General features: G+C 40.5%; 1 protein-coding gene across 1 annotated transcript in view; it reads right to left on the reverse strand.

Moving 5' to 3' along the window:
- LOC140739748 (nuclear receptor ROR-beta-like) overlaps positions 1–12,552 on the reverse strand; it is a 122,720-nt gene extending 110,168 nt beyond the window's left edge. Inside the window, exon 1 of the mRNA XM_073068224.1 lies at positions 12,419–12,552. Coding sequence (XP_072924325.1) covers positions 12,419–12,425 — 7 coding nt within the window. The 5' untranslated portion in view covers positions 12,426–12,552. The remainder of the gene's footprint in view (positions 1–12,418) is intronic.
- Between the last annotated feature and the right edge of the window lie 1,861 nt (positions 12,553–14,413).

A 14,413-nucleotide genomic window follows, 5' to 3' on the forward strand; every position in this document is an offset into this window, starting at 1 on the left:
GAGGTGATAGGTGGAAAAGGTAAAGGGTTGAAGAAAAAGGAATTTGATAAGGGAAGACAATAGGATATGGAAGAAAAGGAAGGAGGAGGGGCACCAGAGGGAGATGATGGGCAGGTGAGGAGAAGAGCAAGGGTAAGACAGGAGACAGAAAGGAAATGGAAAATGGGGGGGGGGAGAGAAACTACTGGAAGTTAGAGAAATTAATGGTCATGACATCAGGTTGGAGGCTACCAATATGGACTACGAGGTGTCACTCTTCCATCCTGACTGTGGCCTCATTGTGGCAGTAGACCAGTACGTCAAAATAGGAAATGGGGAGTGGATCATGGATCTTTAGTTTGGAAATCTCACTTCTGCAGAAGTGGTGGCAATGTATAATGGAATTCCGTCAATTGATATTTTCCTAAGATTTTCTACACTGATCTTCTGGTATAAATCACATAGCAATACAATTTATGGAGCCATTTAGAGTAATCAAGCCAATATTCCAAAGTGGGGACATTGTACTTTCAGAAGATGACAAAGCCAGTAAAGAAGATGCCAATGGAAAGGATATCTTCTAGATAACAGTAAATATCACATCACAGGAGTTCTAGAAATTGCAAATCACAAATATATTACTCTTGGAGGGGGTTTCAAATACAAATGGGAATTCTGAAAGACAGTTTACCACATTACTTGCTCTTCTCCACCATGGAGAATAAATGAGCGCACTAAACAAGCCACACTCTGTTCTGCTCTCTTATCCCTAAATCTACAGGCTATTTCTTTTCTGAAATAATAGTGTCTTCCTCCACTTCTCTTGGGTTTAAGTGTATAAATAATAAATAATAATGTAAAGCTGGCATCATTTGAGAGTTATGACCAAGGAAGTGAATACTACTGCACAGATATCTGCGAGTCTGCAAGGCCACTGGAGGCTTGTCTTGGGTTGGAGGTAGGTGTGTGTGTGCGCGCACGTGGTGGAAAGAAGGTTAATTTGCTGCCTTTGTTGCTTGTGTTGGTCTGCTGAGCATGGTGGGCAAGCCATGTTGGAACTGGAATGTACGGTGACACTTGTGGTTGTATTGGTTGTTTTCGCAAATGGCATATTTCACTGCATGTTTTGATGTCCATGTGATAAACAAATGAATCTGATTTATTGAATTATACAGTACAGAAACAAGCCGTTCAACCTACCTCATCTATGCTGACCGGGACCTACCTCCACCCATTGCATTTGCCTACATTTTGTTCATATCCTTCTAAACCTTTCAAGTCATAGAGCACTACAGCACAGAAACAGCTCCTTTGGCCCATCTAGTCCACGCCAGACTATTATTTTGCCTCGTCCCATTGACCAGCACCTGGACCATTGCCCTCTATATCCCTCCCGCATTTAGTCAAACCTACATCTACCACTTCTGCTGGCAGCTCATTTCACTCTCCGAGTGAAGAAGTTCCCTCCTCAGATTCCCCTTAAATATTTCATCTTTCACTTTTAACCTTTGACCTCTAGTTCTAGTCTCATCCATCTGAGGGGAACAAGCCAATTTGTGTTTACCCTCTCTTATCCACGTACCTGTCTAAATGCCCTTTAAAGCTGTAAATTGTATTTTTTTAATGAAATAATTCACTGTTAGATACATCAGCAGAACAAACATGTCCTCTAAACACCGAGGACATGGCTAAAACTTGAGGACAGAGAAAAATCGGACGTTGGGATCATTGATGAACAATTCTCAGAAAGTTCACACCCAGTCATGAAGCTACAGTTAAAGAAATTAGGGTTGTTTTATTGTCAAGGATATTTGATATAAGCAAAACCATAAAAAAATTATGAGGGGTATAAACTGTAAAAAGTCTGCTTGCATTTACCCTATCTTCCCAATGGTAGGTGGGGTAAATACAGTCAGACTTTTCCCACACAAAGACTACAACTAGAGGTCGTGGGTTAAGGGTGAAAGGCAAAGTGTTTAAGGGGAAAATGAGGGGGAACTTCTTCACTCAGAGGGTGGTGAGAGTGTGGAATGAAGTGGTGGATATAATTTCAATTTCAATGTTTGTGAAAGGGCTATGGTTCAGGTACAGGTCGATGGGACTAGGCAGAGTAATAGTTTGTCATGGACTAGATGGGCCAAAGGGCCTGTTTCAGTAATGTAGTGTTCTATGACTCTCTAAAAGGGTGAGATGGAAATTTGTTCTGAATAACAGGGCAGAGTAGGTAGCATTACACTGTGTGTCTGTTGTACTATTAAGCAAGTAACTTGCTGCTTACAATGATAAGCAGCAGGCAACCAGTGCAGTATCACTCGTTCGCACTTTTTATCTATGATGAATTATTAATCCCCTGTGAATTTTAAGCACAAGAGATTTTGCTGAATCTGGAAATCCAGAGTAACATACACCAACTTCTGACCAGTTCTGATAAAGGGTCTTGGCCTGAAACATCGACTGTTTGATCCCTCTCTACAGGTGCTGCCTGACCTGTTGAGTTCCTCCAGCATTTTGTGTGTGTGTTTTCCCTCACGGATTTTTTTTAGTGCCTGTACATGATTAAGGATCATAAGGCTTCGGAGATATTTCAGAAGAGGGCCTTGACTTACACTCCTTGTTTTAAATACTTCAGCAACCTAGACTGCTAGAGCTTGGCCACTTACACTAGACCAACAGTAACTGCTTTGTGATTTGACAGATATCTTAAAATCAATGGTCAAAATAGTGTCCTCATTGGCAAATATTGCAATTATGATGTGCTGTTAAGTTTAACCAGGAACAAATGATGTCCAATTGTGATAAATCATTCCAGCTGTTTGATGACAAGTAGATCAAGCTGCCAGCTCATGCAGCCCTAGCTGAGATGATGCACAAGCTCTGAAGAGAACTCAGCCAGTTTTTGGGTAGGATGGGGGCAGCTCATTATGTCAGTCTTATTTATCTATCTATTAATCCATTTATTTATTTACCTATTAATTAATTGATTGCACAGTTTGCTTTCTTTTGCACATAGATTGGTTGTCAGTCTTTGCAGTTCTTCATTGATTATATTCTATTTCTTTGTCTTACCATGAATGCCTACAAGAAAATGAATCTCAGAATTACTGTATATATGATGATGTATATGTACTTTAATAAATTTACTTTGAACTTTGAAGAAAGTCAACTCATGTGTGTCCTGGTCAGAGTGAACTGCTGGTGATCCACCAGTCCAGATTTGTCTGCTTGGTGCGTTCAGGGAGGAAAGAAGTTTCTCAGATGCCCACCACCAGAATTCGGATATTTATCATTTACTGCTCTTCCCAGGAGACTGTTTATGGAGTCTATGGAGAGGAATAAAGAGCCGATGTTTCAGGCTGAAACCCTTGATCAGGACTGTAGAGGAAGGGAGAAGAAGCTAAAATAAGTGGGGTGAGAGAAAGCAGTGGGGAGGGGGAAAGATGGAGAAATTAGTAGAAGCTAGAGAAATGGATGTTTATGACATTAGTTTGGAGGCTACCCAGACAGAATATGAGGTGTCGCTCGTCCAACCTGAGATAGGCAGAGGAGGCCATGTACTGACATATCAGGATGGGAAAGAGGAGTTGAATTCAAGTAGGTGGACACCAGGAGATCCTGTCTTTTGGGCTAGACAGAGTGAAGGTACTTGTAAAGCAGTCCCCCAATCTTTTATTTAGAGATTCAGCGTGGAATAGGCCCTTCTAGTCATTCAAGCCACGCTGACCAGCAACCCTCCCACCGCCATTTATCCCTAGCGTATTCTTAGGACAACTTACAATGTCCAATATACCTACTAACCAGTACGTCTTTGGACTGTGGGAAGAAACTGGAGCACCTGGAGAAAACCTACGTGGTTCACGGGAAGAATGTACAGACTCTTTATAGATGACATCGGAATTGAGCTTCCGAAGCTCCGAGCTGTAATAGCGTTGAACTAACCGCTACGCCTGCATGGTGCCGATCTGCATGCATCAGGTCTCACTGATGTAGAGGAGGTCACAGCGGGAGAAACAGATATAATAAGTGAGTCACAGGTGAAATGTCGCCTCACCTGGAAGGACTGTTTGGGGTCCTGAATGGTAGAAAGGGAGGAGCTGGAAGGGCAGGTGCAGCATTTTGTACTGCTTGCAGAGATAAGTGGCAGGAGAGACAAGTGGACAAGCAAGTTACAAAAAGTGGAGGAAGGGGTGCCTAGTGGCAGGATCCCATTACTCTATGAAAGTGTGGCATAGGCTGCACATAATCTGGTCTTTGGCAGTCCAATACTTTGATATGTTTACAATATCAGCTACTGAAGAACTCACTGAAGAACTACTGAAGAACTCACCAAGTGCAAGAATTTGCACTGACTTAATTGAAACTGTTCATCTGTTCATTGATTGTTCATCTAGGAGAAGGAAAACTTGCTGCAGGGTCAACAAAGGGCTGGACTCTTTATGACCCTACAACTCATGTTCTCAGTATTATTTATTTATTATCATTTGCACAATTTGTCTTCATTAGTTGTTTGTCAGTTTTTGTTAATGTATAGTTTTTCATTAATCCTATTTCATTTCTTTATTTTCCTGTGAATGTCCACAAGAAAGTGTAGTTTATGGTGTAGCATATATGTACTTTGATAACAAATTCACTTCGAACTTTGTAGGAATTCAATGGGTCATCAGGGTACTTTCTCTGAAATGACACACCAAAATTTTGCAGGCAGCAATATATCAAGACAAGAAGATCATAACACACAAAAGTGGAATTAGGCCATTCAGCCCATCATATCTGCTCTGCCATTCAATCATGGCTAATTTACTTTCAACCCCATTCTTCTGCTTACTCCCTGTAACCCTTGACGCTCCAACTAATCAAGAACCTATAGTCTCCACAACCTAAATACTTCTTAAATTAAAAGCATTGCTGATTAATAAAACTCAGAGTAATGGACTAAGTAGGTGAAATTAATGGATATCTTCTGATCATTAATTTGCCACCCAAAGCAAAACAAATTTCAAAGAAGTACTGAGAAAAAGCAAAGAATTTGGCAAAAATATTTAGTCTGGATTTGATTTTGGTGGTTTAAAAATTGACCACTGTAGCATCCTCTGAGTTGGATTTCTATAATATGGCATTGTAATTCAGTGCAACAAAATTCAGAGGAGAAAGATTTAATTAATTTTAAAAAATTAATTGATGTGGAGTGCAAAATGTGCTTTTTTTTAAAAAAACTGAAAGACACTGTCAGTCTCTAGAGATGTTTTATCCAAAAATATATTTTGCCAAACTCATTCCATCAGCAAAGAATATCATGAGAATTTAAAGTATATTTGAAATGCTTCCAGAGGTATGATGCTATTGAAAGGTAATGAGTTGCTTTGTAGATCAGAATATTTACACTGAATTGATTTTGCATCCATTTCAAAGATAGTTTTATCTGTCTATTTATGGAAAATTTGATATTATGTTAGCAATAAAAATTGCTAATTGAGCCAAGGTATTAAGAAAATACATACAGATTCAGGAAACCTAAATATTTCTTAAATCGAGAGAATCATTAAGACTCAAATTAATAGACAAAATGATAACACATGTGGAAAAAAAGCTAGTTTAGTTTTGTAAAACACATTATATCAGATGATAAAACTCCACAGGGACTTTTCAAAACAAACATTTTCTTATTAATGTCTACTAATATAATACTCAGGAAGATTTTTCAGTAAGGAAATAAAATTCATACTGATCTTGTTAAGACATGTAAATTCTGAATTTAAACATACAATCAAAATGAGAATCACAACATTAATTAGCAGAGCATTGCTAGTGACCTTATTGAGAAAAAGTAGTTCAAGTACTATGTACATTCATTCCCATTTTTATGGTGGGGAATAAAGAAGCAATTTTTTCCTGATGAGACCGTTGATCAGTTCTGATGCTCTTTATTCCTCTCCATAGATGCTGCCTGACCTGCTAAGTTCCTCCAGCATTTTGTATGTGTTACTCTGAACTTACAGCATCAGCGGAATCTCTTGTTTTTATGTTCCCGTTTTTGCTTGGTTTAAGTTGCATTTTATACACCAACGACGCATTCATTATGAAATGGATAACTTTTATTGAATTCATACTTCCAGAAAGATTTCAAGTACACTCTAAAATCTAACAGCATTCGTTTATAATAAAGCGGATTTGTTAGAATATATTTTTGACAAAACACCTCAAGAGGTTAACTGACTCCTTGATTTGAATAGTGTTACAGAAAGGACCTATAATTTGGTTAGATGTGAGATATTATTTTATGTGATATGTCCATCTTGAAAGAGATAAAACTACTTGTTTATTGAAAAAAAGGGATGGTATTGATGGATTCAGAGTGAATTGTGTTGCCCTTATTCCTATAGATATAATCAAGATCCAAGATTGTTTAATGTCATTTCCAATACACAAGTGTAAAGAAGAACAAAATAATTACTACTCTGGATCTGATGTAGCACAAAAAAAATACACCCAATAAAAAGTAAAGAACACAATAATTAAAAAATGCAAGACTTTTGCACAGTACTGTAGTAATTTTATGTATTACACTGTACTGCTGCTGCAAAAAAAAATTCATGACATATCTGAGTGATGATAAACCTGATTCTGACATGGGTCTCTGTTGTAGACTGACAGTGGTGGAGATTGGGGATTCATGGTTGGGAAAAGAGGGAGGGAGAGGAGAAAGAGCAGGAAGCACCAAAAGGACATTCTATAATGATCAATAAAACAATTATTTGTAATCAAATGACCTTGCCTGGGAAGGTGGGAAGGTGTGAAGGTGTGTCTGCACCCGTGCCACTCTCTGCCACTGACACTGCTTCTCTGCCACCTGTCCCACATCCCTCCTGCAGTGCTCACCCTCGCCATTCCCAACAGCCTATGCTCCCACCATATTTACAAACTCGCTCCCCGCTGCATATTGACAAATACAGTACTGTGCAAAAGTCTTAGGGATCATAGCTACATATATATACCTAAGACTTTTGCACAGCATTGTATATCCATAGATTGATTGTATATACACAAGGTGACATTAAGCACAGGCATGTCTATACATATGGTGACTCAGACGGGAAATGAGAATATAGAAGTGGTGGAGGGGCGTGGACGTGTGGAGTACTGGGTGGAGGTGTTAATCAACCTTACTGCTTGGGGAAAATAACTGTTTTTGAGTCAGGTGTGGATGCTATGTAGCCTCCTCCCTGATAGGAGTGGGATAAACAATCCACAAACTGGCATTTTCCAGCAATTATTTATATTGCTATAGAGTGTTGGTCAGGGCATGAAGTAATTAAAAACAACACCAATGATTTATAAAGAATAATGAATTATATAAAGTTACTCTCTTGCCTATTGGATATTATAAATTTCAGTTCAATAGAAGATCCTCCTGAACCTCAGGCTTATCAAAAAGCAATAGCAATTTCAAAGAAACTTGCAGGATTGCTGTAAATCAACTTGGAATCTTTAATCACTCTAATTCTATGCAAGGTTCAAGTTTAATTGTCATTCAACCACACACGTGAATACAACCAAGCGAAACAGCATTCCTCTCAGGTGAAAGTGTAAAACACAGAAGCAACAGACACACATAGCACATATAATTATGATAGTAGAAAAAAAGTTACAAAAAATATTTTTTAAATGTAGTAATATAGCCCAATGCAAACCTACGCAGTACTGTGTAAAAGTCTTAAGCACATACGATATATATATAAAATAGATACTGATATGGGTATCTATTGCGGATTGAGAGTGGGAAGGAGGCAGGGAGAGGGGAATCACGGTTGTGAAAATGAGAAGGGAGGGGGAGAGAGTGGGAAGCACCAGAGAGAGATTCTGTAATGATCAATAAACCAATTACTTAGAATCAAGTGACCATGCCTGGTATCTCAGGGCTAGATGTGTCTGTATCTGTGCCCCCCTTCGCTACTGGCACTCCTCCTCTGTCCTCCTGCAGCACTCCACCCTCGCCATTCCAACATCCTTTGCTCCCGCCAGATTTACCATCTTGCTCTCCACTCCATGTTGGCAAATACAGCTATATATATGTGCCTAAGACTTGTGCACAGTACAATAATTGGACCACAAGTGTATTTGCGTGGGGAAAAATTTTTTTTTATTTCACATAAACTCACATGAGAACAAATATCATGCCAATTATAACACTTTCGCAAATGTCTTTTAGGAATGACGTAAATTCTTTTATTCGTAAAAAAAAACATTCTCAGAATCAAAGCCTCTGGGTTTTATTTTAATTATTTAACAATGGTTCAAAGAACTGTCAAAACAAACAGTTCCAGTTAGATAATGCTCCATATTTTAGCTCCTATACTAGAAAGAGTAAACTGTCGAGTTCCATGCATACAGTTTATTGTTGTTAAGAGAGCCCTCAGCAACATCTTTCCAACACCCTCCTCCATTTTCATGGTTTCAGCTTCTGCATTACAGTCAGCAAATGCGGCAGAAGTGAGCTCCTTTCCCAAGTTGCAGACAGAAAGTGGAACCAACAAATGAGAGAGCAAACCCAGAGAGGTCTTGCAAAATTACGTCACTGTTCAAGGTCAATCAACTTGACTCCCCATTGACAACAACAAGCTTGAAACCATTCTATTGCTTCAGGGAGTTAACATTCATTCTTAGTTTTTACTTAGATGCCATAAGACTTAGGAGCAGAATTAGACCATTCAGCCCGAGTCTGCTCCGCAGTTTCCCTTAAATAAAAATAAAATCAATCATGAAAACGTACCATTACAGTCCCATTGTCTGAGCACTGGCATATGTTTCTCGCTACACATTGAAAGGTAATAATTTTTAAATTGTATGCTGTTAGATTCAGCATTCAAATGCTAAATTAGCTATTATAAGATGGTAGAAATTGAGTGAAAATATTTAAGCTTTTAAAAAGCCATAAAATACAAAAAGTGTAAAAGTACAGTACATCATCACAATGGAATCTATCTATGTAATGTTAAATATCTCCACACCAAATTTATCAGTGACAGACTAGTCTTGGCTGGGTTCTAACAGTGTAGTTATGTAACAACTGAATGGCAGCACTCCATTCTCTTCTTATCCAACTGCAGAATTCCAGCGCTCCTGCTGAATCTAACTCCAGCTCAGTTCTGCACTCGCCAACTCCAATGAATTTCACCCCCGCTCCCCAATCTGTTGGCTCTGCCAGCCATCAATCATCTACACTTGCTACAGTGAACTTTGAAATCTGAAGAGCTCCACAACAGAACAAAATTGAACAGCAAACACTGGAGCCTCGCATTGTGATCTTATGCAGAGTGAAATGGTATCTTGGTGGGGTAATGCAGTCCAAAATTTCATGCACAAGGCACCTGCGGCTAGCCCTTTAGAGCAGGGGTTCCCAAACTTTTTTATGCCATGGGCCAAAACCCTTCAACAAAGGGTCCATGAACCCCAGGTTGAGAACCCCTGCTTTAGAGTCAGAGAACCAGAACATGAGGGAGAGCATATGGTCCATCATATCCATGGTGATCATTTACACTGATCCCACATTAATCCCATTTCCTAAAAGACAATTTCTTCATTCTAAAATCTAATGTCTGCAAGGAAGTGAATCTTAGTGTAGTACAAGGTGACATATATGTACTTCGATAATACATTTACTTTGAACTTTGTAGTAGAAATAACTAGGAGATATTCTACAATTGGAGCAGAAACCAAGTTAATAATTCCAGCTTCAATGACACTTGCACGTTTTCTGATTTTTAAGTTCAATTTCAGTTTAACCCAGATTTTAGTAAAAGTATCTTTATTCAGCTGTAGCAGTAAAACTTCCATACAACTAGGTAGCCTCTGATATTTAATTACACTTAATTGATAATAGACTTAGCTTTTTTGAGAAGCATTAATTGATTGAGTTGCTCTTAAATTTCCAAATGCCCTGGTGGTAAAGCGTTTCCAATATTAATGAAAATTCCAAATACATAGAGCTGAAAATGCATGTCAACAATGATAATGGTCCTGATTTCTCAATAAGCTGCCACTTGCTCTGATTTGGCTTGTAGGTTATCTTTCAGGCCACGGTGTGAAGGTCCTGGCGATGATGTAATAATTACACAAAGGCAAGGATTGATTTAAAGTCTCAGTGTGCTGGAGAAATTTAAAATGTCCATCCTCTCACAGAATGATCGACACCATATATGATTCATCACCATGAAATGAAGCGATGTCTCAAAAAGGCAACAGCCAGCATCAAGGACCCCCATCATCCAGGACGTGCCCTCTTCTCAGTGCTACCATCAAGAAGGAGGTATAGGAGCCTGAAGGCACACATTCAATGCTTCAAGAATAGCTTCTTCCCTTCCGCCATCAGATTTCTGAATGGACATTGAATTCACGACCTTTTTATTGGTTGTCTTTTTGCACTACTTAATTGCAAAAAACAATTACATATACATACACACACACATATGTAAAATTGTAATTTATAGTTTCATGATTATATATTGCAACACGCTGCTGCCACAAAACAACAAGTTTCATAACATATTAAACCTGATTCATATACTGGAGGAACAAAATCATTTGTGATAAAATAATCTAATGGAGATTAAAAATTGTAAATCTGTATTTACAGACTCAATAAACTTTGAAAATGCAAATTTGTGCCTTGTATGTTGCATCTGCCTTAAAATAAAATATATTTAGGACCAGCTATTTAAGAAAACAATGTCTTTCCATTCTTAGTTTTTTGACTGGAACATGAAAAGAGTAAATTTGGCATTTAAACATCACTATTATCTGAAGGTAGTTTTAAGCCTGAACTCCCGTAAATCTAATTACTGTTTTCCCTTCTGTAGCATTTAGAGTTTATTCACACCTATTGCAGGTCAGATTGAATCGAATCCAACCGGGTTCCACCTGCCTCCCCAGCAGAGGAAGTATCACCCACTCCACTAGATCAGACCATCCATGTTACTGGTGTAATCGGAAAATAACCAGGACTATCCCAGTGATGGGACATTCATAACAACAAAAACAGTGCTCAGCATTTGACCAATCCCTGTAACCAGCCCGCACTTTATGTGTATCCCTCCATTTCGCATGTGAAATCCATAAGCCCAAAATTGTGCACGCAAGAGACTTTGATTGTACAAGTTAGAAATTTTCCAAATGTATTTTTCAAACGCATACACATTTCATACTGACTCTGTAGATACGGTATAAGTGATAGAAATTCCTGTGAGATACTCTACAATTGCAGCAGAAAGCAAATTAACAATTCCAGTTTCAATGATACTTGCACTTCTCTGATTTTTAAGAGTTCCGTTTTAGTTTTATCCAGATTTTAACCAAAGTGGCTCTATTCAACCGTAGCAGTGAAACGGTGCTAACCTTGGCCACGTCCTGATAAGTATATACCGCATTCATAATTAAGTTTATGCAATACTTCTGTATGACGGCAAAGACTTGATTGAAGTCTCTCTGCTGATTTTTGAATTTAGTGTTTATTACAGAATGAGTAAGGACAATAATTACTAAGGACAAACATCTTTCAGGATTACATATTCAATGCTACACGGTCAAGTTGGTGTGTGTAAACTTGAATTTTGATTTCATTGAAGAGAAGGAAGGCACATTTTATTTTAGAGCCTGTGGCTGGATACATTAGCTACTGTGTATAGGTGTATGATTTGCCCTGGTTGTTCCGATTCCGCACACTATTGTTCAGTACACCCATGGACTGGGATGCACAGAAGCACTTAGCGACCGAGCCACCCCCGCACCTTGAATCCCCCTCCTCCGGACTGATTCACTCTGACAGATCTAGGTCAGTGGGACGCTCCGGCAGTCTGGCAGTTCGTTGATCAGCGTACTGTCTGCCCCGATGCAGCACACACACACACACACACAGAAATCATCATTTTAAACAAAGTTCCTGTCCCAAGCGCAGCGCACCGCAACGCTCTTGCACAGATTAAAATAAAATGAAGTTACAAGCGGCAGGTTTTAGATTTACGAACTTTGCGCAACACCCCCCCCCCTCCACCACCACCACTCCCCCCTCGGCTGCAAGCAGGAAAGCTGGCCCAAGTGTCAGGATGCAGAAAGCAAGTAGCAGGATCAATTCCCGATCCCTCTTGCACGCAAATCCGGACCTGTGCAGCGTGCAGAGGATGAGACATTACTGTACATATAATCGCGGCTGTCAGGGGAAGAGGAATTCAGGGCAAAAGCTGCCCCAAACCCCAGACTGGTAGGAAGGGAACACTCCAAGCTTGACAGGAATAGTGAAGTTCGTGTGGCGGGATATCTTAAAACATCAGAGACGCTGCGTTATCATCAGTGCCCGATTTACTTGAGAGAATAACTGCAGGACATAACAGGTGCGACTTCAACCCGATGTAAAGTAAAAGCGACGGGTTTCCTCTCCCGATCGGTGGCTTACCTCTCATGGTTGAGGCGTGCGAGGTGTTCTCATGTGAAGAGGCGGCGCTGAGGAAAGCTCCCGGTACGGCTCGTCGTTCCGTGGCTGCAGCGCAACCGCCGCGGTGCCCAGTGGCTCGCGCTCTCGCCCGGATTTCAGCGGCAGCGCGCGGCATGAGCCGCCCTCACGTGACGCGGCGCTCCTGCCGCGCTGGCCCCACCTCCTCCCGGCCTGGTCCCGCCCCCTCTGTGCCCCGGAGCCGCGCCCCCCCCCCCCCCCCGTGCCGGCTCCCTCACTCCTGCGCATGCTCCGCCGGCTCACGACCCACCCCATCCACCACCTTTCTCTCCTCCTAACTATTTACTCTGACGTGTAAATACAGTACGGTATTTGCAGGCGGCAAGTTTGGGTGGAGGGGGAAAGGAGCTGATTTTTTACCCACCCACCCCCAAAACCTGTTCCCATAGTAACAACTTTTGGATGCCAGAGCAAGCAAAATAGTTACGTGTAAAATTTGGAGTATTTTGCATGTAATTATTACTGTGGTAAAATCGGGCATTTGCACAAGGTAGCGATTTTTATACCTGTTTGTATACCTTAGAAGACTAGACAGGGGATAATATTGACTTCAAAGTGTGACGATTGAGAGATGTGCCAGACTAGACAATGTTATTTCTTCGCTGGAAGGCAGCTCATCATGTTTTGCCATTGACCATGTTGACCCGAGTTTGGAAGAATCTTTTAAAATGCACAAATATTCATGTCAGAGACCTAAACGGAGGTGAAAATTACTTCGATCGGCGACGCGAGCTCGCCTTTCGAGACTCGAGACTGCGAATAAATAGGAGAACACGACAGATTATACAAATACTTAGCCATCTGCCACATCATGACGTGTGCGCAGACACTTTTGGCCGGTCGTACTCGCTTCCAGTTTCGAGGCCGATCCTGTACAGGCTAGATACGTTTTGCAAATCAGTACTAATCAGGGATAGTCAAATCGCGTGTTTCAGTCCCAGAGTGAAGCATAACGATTTTGCTGTTAAATGTATACAACTGTGCAAACGCGTAAATTCCCTTCGCGGCACTTAAGTGAAGAATTTCCCCTTTGCTTTCCCAGTGCTGTGATCAAAGGCACAAAAATATTCAGATGCACGGAATACTTGGCGAATCTCTCCTGCAGAGCGCTCCAGATTACGGGTTGGGGTTGCGGGGGGATAACCAAAGAAATAAGCTATTTTTATTTTTAAGAAAACTATTTGTAATCATCCCCTAAACTCAGGTGACATGCAATCGCTTTCATGTTGTATAGCTTTGTTCAAAGTTGGCGATTTTTGTGTAGAGTTTGATTCCCATTTTCGTGCATGTCTTTAGTCAGTATGTTAGGTTAGATTGGTCGCCATGTACAAGAAAAGTCAATGATTAATAATCGTTGTGGGTTTATCAGATTTATTAATTATTATTTTTCATTTTTATATTTGCATAGTGTTGTTTTTGCACGTTGATCTCTGTAGTGTGTGGCTTTTATTGGTTCTGTTGTGTTTCTTTTACAATGAATGCCTGCAAGAAAATGACTCTCTGGGCAATGTATGGTGACATATATGTCATCATCATCATGTGCTGTGTCATATGTCATAGGTTGATCATGGTCTTTCCATGACCAGGATTGTTCTTGGCAAATTTTTCTACTGCCTTCTTCTGGGCAGTGTCTTTGCAAGAAGAATGACCCCAGCCATGATCAATACTCTTCAGAGATTGTCAGCCTGGCGTCAGTGGCCGCATAACCAGGACTTGTGATATGCACCGGCTGCTGGTAGGACCATCCAGCACCTGCTCCCATGGCTTCAGGTGACCCTGATCGGCATGGGGGGGGGGGGCTAAGCAGATGTTACGGGGGGGGGGGGGGGCTAAGCAGATGTTACATCTTGCCCAAGGGTGGGCTGCAGGCAAGTGATAGGAAGGAGCACCTTAAACCTCCTTTGGTAGAGACCTATCTTCACCCAATGTCTGATAAAT

Source organism: Hemitrygon akajei, chromosome 16, assembly GCF_048418815.1.
Source record: "Hemitrygon akajei chromosome 16, sHemAka1.3, whole genome shotgun sequence".
In the NCBI taxonomy this organism is placed as follows: domain Eukaryota; kingdom Metazoa; phylum Chordata; class Chondrichthyes; order Myliobatiformes; family Dasyatidae; genus Hemitrygon; species Hemitrygon akajei.